The 7,843-nt window shown below is 32.8% G+C and overlaps 1 protein-coding gene across 1 annotated transcript; it reads left to right on the forward strand.

The window, feature by feature from the left end:
• Positions 1-4,965: 4,965 nt before the first annotated feature.
• On the forward strand, positions 4,966-7,105 carry LOC149148326 (protein neprosin-like). Its single transcript, XM_089442145.1, has 7 exons — positions 4,966-5,100; positions 5,240-5,320; positions 5,416-5,667; positions 5,767-5,934; positions 6,322-6,378; positions 6,469-6,615; positions 6,704-7,105. Exons 1-7 carry the CDS (start codon positions 4,966-4,968, stop codon positions 7,103-7,105), a joined length of 1,242 nt encoding a protein of 413 aa, XP_089298271.1.
• The last annotated feature ends 738 nt before the right edge of the window (positions 7,106-7,843 follow it).

Here is a 7,843-nt window from a genome sequence, read left to right on the forward strand (position 1 = left end):
GGGCTATACCACATCTTTCTGTTTGCGATTCTTTCTTTCTCCATATTTTGGGATTTAATGGAGTTTGCTCCTTTTGAGCTATTTGCTGAAATTTACTCCTACATTCAGATTCTTCATGGCCAAAGTTGTTACAGATTGAGAATTCCATTTCATTTTCAAGAAGAGAAAAGATATTATAGGAACTTTTCTTGATCCCTGTCACATTTCTTTGATTTCGTGCTTCTCTAGTCATGATAGTTTTGTAAGCAACACAATGAGCAGCTTTGTGTCCAAAATTATGACATGAGAAACATTGACCATTAAAGAAGTTCCTGCTATTATTGAATCTATTGACCTGATGATTGAAGTTCCTTTTACTGACCTGTTGATTGTTATTCCTTGAAGCAAATTGAGTGTGGTTTACCTGAGGTTGATTGTGGCCTCTATTCATTCTTGAAGTAAATTGAGCCTGATTCACCTGGTGATCTGCTTTATGCCTTTGCTGATGATTGTTGAACTGTTCGCTGCTCTTTGCTGCATCACGATAGCTTTTAGTGGAGATTGACAGCTTCTGTGATTGAGATGTTTCTTCAGAGTATCCAAGACCTGTCTTTATCAGAGGAGAGTGTTGTACTTTGATAATTTCATTTAAGGTATCTGATCCTTTAGCAAATCTAAGATTGAGAGCTTTTGTTTTCTCAAGATCCTTTCTTAGACCCACAATTTCACATTCTAGCTTTTCATTGTGTTTTTCTCTTTCAGCAAGTTGGAATGTTAAGGTATCTATAATCATACTCTTTTCTTCTAAATAGATTTTGAGTTTAGATATTTCTTCATAAAGGTCATCTTCATCTAAAGCATCTAAAAAATCATCGTCTTCATAAGCCATCAAAAGTCTATAATCGCTACTATTTTCATCTTCATCACTATTTGATAAACCATCGCTATCTTCATGAGTATAGTAGCTCTTTTTACTTACATTTTGTTTTCTGTTCCATTTTTCAAATTCCTTACCTTTATCAGCCTTATCTTTATGAGGACATTTGGCAGCATAATGACCGACTCTTCCACAAGCAAAACATTTGAAGGGTAGTTTACCTCTGAATCTTCCGGAACCCCGTTGGAGGTTATTAACAGAGTTTGCTTCTTCTTCTCCTTCTGAAATATGTCCTGATTGATTAAGTTTTTCTTTCCTTGAAGATTTAAATGCGACTTCTCTCATATCTGATGAACCTCCTTTTCTCATCTCGAAAGCAGTTAAGATCTCGTGTAGTTGTGTCATAGTAATAGTCTGAAGATCCTGCTTTTCTTCTATGGCAGATACTTTTGGTTCAAACTTAGTAGACAGGGATCTTAAAACCTTTTCAACTAAAGTAACTTCTTTTATCTCTTCACCCAAATTCTTCATGCAATTAACAATCTCATCTATACGTAAGAAGTAACTAGCTATAATTTCATCATTGTGCATTTTGAGAGTTTCATATTGAATTCTGAGAGTTTGCAGTTTTGCACGTTTTACCTGAGTGTCTCCTTCATCGCTTAGAAGAATTTTGTCCCATATTTCTTTGGCGGATTTGAGCTGCATAACTTTGAAAAATTCTAATTGTGATAAAACTCCCAATAATGTATTGACAGCCTTGGCATTGGTTTCATATTGCTTTTTACCTATCATATCTGTAGGAATTGCTGATGCAAATGTATATCCTCCTTCCATGATTTCCCAGACATTTGTTCCAAGAGATTGAAGATAGGCTGTGGTTCTTACCTTCCAATAAACGAAGTTGCTTCCATCACAGATTGGAGGTCTAATGGATCCTTCTCTTTCTTGATTACTCATGATGATGGATCTTCCTTCAAGAGATCAAGCTTCTTCTGAAGGACCTGCTCTGATACCAATTGTTGGAAATAATATTGAGAGGGGGGGGTGAATCAGTATTAGCAAGTCAATAATTTTTCATTTCCATAATCTGATTTATATACGCTACTTCAGTTAGTGGAACACGCGTGTATACGCAACTGTGATTAAAGAAACTAGCGTATGTACTACAAACTTAAGATTCAGTTAATTCATCATATGTAGATCTTTAATCAGTGCATCAGAACCATATAAATTGTAACTAGGTACAGTAAAATAGAATAGACAATCACACGCATGAACACAAGATATAAGGTGGAAACCCAATGTGGGTGAAAACCACCTGCTACAATCGTTTCTATCTTCTTTTTAATAATAAGAAACTTATTTTTACAATTTTTGTACTGGTGCAGACTTACACCAGTACACAGGATTCTACCTACAGAAGGCTACAACTTTCTCTCGTTCTCGAGCTTCTCCTGGAAGGGAGCTACAACCCCCTTAGCTCTTGTACTAGCTGATATGTTTACCAGTACGTAGGTGCCTGGCTACAAAATGCTACAACCTCTTCTTTTCTTCCAGGGACCACGTTTCATAAATTTTCAGACTGGATCCATCATTCAATCATCAAATATATCTGCATCAACCAATTTCCTTTTCACAACTGAGCCAATCAACCACTTTGACTACCCTTCAATCTAATCTTTTAGAATGTTGTAACCAGAATATAGTAACCTGAACCCAAGCCAAAACCCAGAATACTGCAACAACAAACAGAAGCAGCTAAAACATATTTTACAAGGTATACGCCATTTCCTGTGTCGAACCTGTGTGCATACGCACTTTTCTCAAGGCTAACCTGTGTACAGATCTACAACTCAAATTTAAGATGCATACATTATTTTGATATGCAGAACCAACGTGTATACGCGCCTTTTCTAAAGTGAACCTGCGTACAGATCTGTAAATGATGATTTAAAACATTACAATAATTCCAAACTTCAGTTATACCCAGATCATCATATTTACAGACTACAACATGCGCCAGTTATTCAGATAAATGATCAAACCACATAAAGATACTTCACTTCAAGCCTTAAGGTCTTGACCCATCATTAGATCTTATCCTTCATCAAGCGCTAAGGTTCATCCTTGGTTCAGATCCAGCTATGCACCATAACCCAATAACCTATACAGTAGATCTTGCTCTTCATTAGATATTCAATCCTTGAGTGCCTTTGCCTAATGATCTTCTCCTCCTTTTATAGTCTTAGGCCTTACTCAATACCATGGACTAAAACCACTTTAAATGTTTTATTTATTTATTTTTTATTTTATTTTATTTTAGATATCATTTTTGGGATTCAACTGCATTAAGTATGTCATTCATCTATGACCATTTCCATGAGACGTATTGACTAATTTCTCATGATTTTTTAATAGTCCACTTAGCACTCATTGCATCAGGTGATGATGCTCACAGGGGTGAAGAAGTGGGATTGAAATTCTTATGATTTTTGAATAGTCCACTTAGCACTCATTGCATCGGGTGATGATGCTCATAGGGGTGAAGAAGTGGGATTGAAACTAGTGTAAGTCACATAGTGTCAATCAAAACTAGGACTTTCGGGGAGGTCACCCATCCTACATCACCTCTGGCTCAAGCACCCTTAACTATGGAGTTTTCCCCAGAATCAAGCCCACTTAGCTTGCTACCCCATTTGCTTCATGAACCATTCAAGTAGAGTTCCCTTCATTCATTTCTTTTAAAGTTTTTTTTAATGGTTTTTATTGTGTTTGTTTTAATGTTTTTTTTTTTTTTTCTAATCCCATCGATATTATTTTCTTGTCAAATTTTAAATTTTTTTTTTTTTGTCATTTTAAATTTCTTTTTCCTTAAATTAAGAATTTTTGGAATACATTCCTTTTTTTAATCTTAATTTTGTTTTTTTATACACTTTTTTTTTTTTGGGTCATGTTTTTTAATTATATATATATATATATATTGACATATATAACCATTCAAATATATTAAAAACATTAAAAAAATAAAAACTAAAAAATATGTAAAAGTAATAAGAATAGGAAAACAATTTTTTGTTGATGATGTCTTTATTATCGGAAGATAGGATTCAAAAGACTTTTTTTTTTTTCATAATTTTTAATATATTTATTAGTTTTGATTTATTAAATTTAAAAGAAATATAATTTTAATATTAAATTATTATTATCATTATTATATATAAAAATCAAATTAATATATATATATATATATATATATATATATATATATAACTCAAAAATAAAATAAAAATTTGCAAATTTCAAAATGTTAAAATGATTTAAAAATAAAATAACTACACAAATTTAAAAAAAAAACAATGTAATCACATATAAATTCATTTGTTTTGTAAAATTGTTCATTCATCATAACTAAAAATTATTAGAATTTATATTTTATCTTTAATGTCTTTTATAAAGACTATTTAATTAGAAATTTTTTTTTTTTTAAAACTTGCTATTTTACCTTTAATACCAACCCTAAAAATCATGAGAAAAAACAAAAAAGCAAAAAACTTTATTTGGACACTTTTCATTTCCATTTTTAACAAATTGGAAAGTTACTCAAAACCAAAGAAAAAAAAAAAAAAAATCCCAACCTCAACTCCTTTTTAGATTCTTCTAAACAAAAACAAAAAACGTTATGGCAACCCTTTTCATTTCCATTTTTAAAAAATTGGAAATTTACTCAAAACACCAAAAACAAAAAACGTTATTCCAATGCTTTTCATTTCCATTTTAAAAATTTGAAAATTTACTCAAAACAAAAAAATTCCAACCTTAACTCGTTTTTAGGTTTTTTTTAGAGTTCTCCTTTGTCAGTTTGATCTTTTTTATACTAGATAAAATTACTAGGGTTTCTATAACGCCGAAAATTACTATTAATACTTAAATTTTTTTATATGGGACAAAATTACCATTAACGGATGTTTCTAATTTGAAAAAAAAGCATGGCAGAGTCCATCTATATATTCTAGCATTATGTGGCATCTCATATACATATTTTTTATCATAAAATATTTAATACAGATCTTCTGCTCATCTTTTGGTGGTGTTCTGGTTGCCTTGCAATGAGTTCGTTTTTCCTTTTCATAGCTAATTTGTTTCTGTTTCATGTCGCTCTCACCTTTGCTATTGATGTGCGTGAAATGAGCATAGATGAATACATCAATTTTATTAATCCTCCAGCAGTTTACAAATATCAGGTAATATCAGATCTGTTTATACTTGAATATGTCAAATTTGCAATTTTAATCTATTTATATATAATTTAAAAGGAAATTAACTTAAAAAAAATAAAAATGAAAACAAATTATTGAATTTTTTTTCCTGACTCTTGCACAGAATCAGTTTGGAGAAACCATTCGTTGCGTAAAATTCAGTGATCAAATATCTGTGAAGTACTCACAGGATAATATCACGCGGGTATGAACCTAAAATATTAAACTGGCAAAACATTAGAACATAAAATTTGGCGTTAACTGTTGACAATTGCTTGTGTTTGTTTGTGCGTAAAAAAGGGTTTGAAGAAAGCACCGAAACTGAACCCGCCGAAGATAAATATTTCCAACTCTGACTCCGGCCGTGCAAATATCTCAAGGGTGCGCGGCATTAAGTCTGAGTGTCCAGAGAACACAGTAGCGACCAGGGAAATCAAACGCGAAGATGTAGAAAGAGCGGGATCTGTGAGACAGTTTTTAAGCAGGGGACGAAGAAGAAGAAACCATGTCGGACCTAATGTCGACGACCCTGATGACGGCCATGTGCACACGGTACTAAGATGGAGGTTTATAGATAAATCATATGTATAATATTTTCTTATAAATGCTGCATCACTCTCCTCTTCTATGTATTGCTGTACTTTTTAACAGTATTCACTTGTGCGCTACAACTCCCCTGGTGACCCAATCTTTGGTGTCGCTGTTCGTTTGAATCTATGGCGTCCGACGGTTGCTCCAGATGCTGAATTCAGTCTCAGCCAAATTTGGATCAGTAACGAAAATCAAGGCATAGAAGAGACCATAGAGGCCGGATGGATTGTAAGTGGATGAGAAACTTCATTATTTTTCTTATAGAATTTTTCTTCCAATTAATTTGAATCCTCAAATTCTTTAAATTAGAGAATTTAATTGGTTATACTTGTATTATGAAATATTATGTAAATCAATAAATTTAATATTTAAATGGAGCATGTAGCATAAAGCATTTAACATTTTCTTCTATTTAAGTAGCTAAGTTTAGTGTAGCGTTTAAGGTAATGATTATTAAATTAAATTATCAAGTTACATTAAATTTTTTTGTTATTTATAATATGCATGAACTACATTAGTTAATTGGAAACGATTTAATCCTTTCAATATAATGTGATTAATCCAAAAAACTATTTTCTATATTACCAAATTATTAATAATCCATTCTTATTGCAGGTGTCTCCGCAGAATTATCATGGCTCAGCTGAACCACATTTCTTTGTTTACTGGACGGTAATGACATAGTCTCAAGTTTGGTTGATGTATTTATTAAGGAAGGCCTCATGATGCAGATTGCTGACAAGTGAATATGCCTTCATGCAGTCCGACAACTACCATAACGGATGCTATGATATGGACTGTGAAGGATATGAGCCAGTTGATGGCGCCCCCATTCAGCCCAAAACACAATTGGGGCCGGTATCGGAGTATGGAGGGGCACAGTCTGACTTTGCTCTAAGTCTTCACCTCGTAAGCAATGTCTATATTTGATTCCTATATTTTGATGTCTATATAGTTTGAAAATGCTAAATAAGTACAAATATTACTGGATGTACAGCAAGAGGAGCAAGGCACAGGTCTGGTATGGGCTCTATATTACGACGGCACGAAAATAGGTCATTGGCCAGCCTCATTGTTCAATGCTCTTGCTCAAGGCGCTAGTGGGTTGGATGTTGGAGGAGAAGTTTGTCATGACTCAAGACCCCCCGGGCCCATGACTGCGACACAGATGGGCAGCGGTTACTTTCCTGGGGGAGGCTTTGGTTATGCCGCATTTGCCAGGGCCATACAAATGTTTGATCAGGGTGGGGCTGGGATTGATCCCGATACTCGATTGGATGCAGAAAAGCCCAACTGTTACGGGGTCTCTTACGTTACCAGCGCAGATCCATCATGGGGTAAAAATATGTTCTTTGGAGGCCCAGGAGGCATCCCGACTAATCCTAATTGTGTGGCTTGATATCTGTGAAAAATAATATTGTATTATGTCTGTTCTTGATATCTGTGAAAAATAATGTTATATTACATCTGAAAAATAATATTGTATTATATATGTTCTGGCCTACATTGGTTTATGAAAAATAATATCATATGATAAATGTGGCTCATGTTCAGTTTTCTATTAAGTATTTTAGATTTATTTACATTGAGTATAAAGAGTATAGGTAATTAATTATAATTATTAATATAAATACAATTAATATTTATTAAGATTAATGTGGTTTATGGAATTTCTAAAAAAATATTTAATTGTTAAACTTTGTTTCTTTGATTAAGGAGAAGGAAAAGCAGCACTCGAAGATGGTTATAGTTGGACTAGTTTAATAAGTTCTATTTGTGGTTGATGATATGATAGGGAATTGAGAGGAAGCAACTATTGTTTTGTACTTTTGTGTAATCATGTTTAACCTTACACTTCTTAAAAAGAGATTTCTGAATCACCTAATAGCCTCCACCAAAATCTAAAGCATCTACACATATATACACATTAATTCATCCATCCAACATATATACAAATTATGTATTCATCCATTCAACGATAGAAACAAAACATAAAAATGTCAAAGTGGGATTGCATATCCATGGGTCAATACCATGAGTCTTTTCTATTTTTTATTATTATTAATTTTTATTTCTATTTTTTATTATTAATTTTTATAGGGTTATTTTTATTTTATTTCAAGAGTTAAAATGTTTA

This window comes from Pinus tabuliformis, chromosome 9 (genome assembly GCF_031772625.1).
Source record: "Pinus tabuliformis cultivar Carrire ecotype Pingquan chromosome 9, CPIR1, whole genome shotgun sequence".
NCBI classification, from domain to species: domain Eukaryota; kingdom Viridiplantae; phylum Streptophyta; class Pinopsida; order Pinales; family Pinaceae; genus Pinus; species Pinus tabuliformis.

Coding starts and splice junctions, on each gene's coding strand:
- LOC149148326 (XM_089442145.1), top strand. CDS start 4,966: ATGAGTTCGTTTTTCCTTTTCATAGCTAATTTGTTTCTGTTTCATGTC. Junction 5,321..5,415: donor CACAGGATAATATCACGCGG/GTATGAACCTAA, acceptor TGCGTAAAAAAG/GGTTTGAAGAAAGCACCGAA. Junction 5,935..6,321: donor CCATAGAGGCCGGATGGATT/GTAAGTGGATGA, acceptor TTCTTATTGCAG/GTGTCTCCGCAGAATTATCA.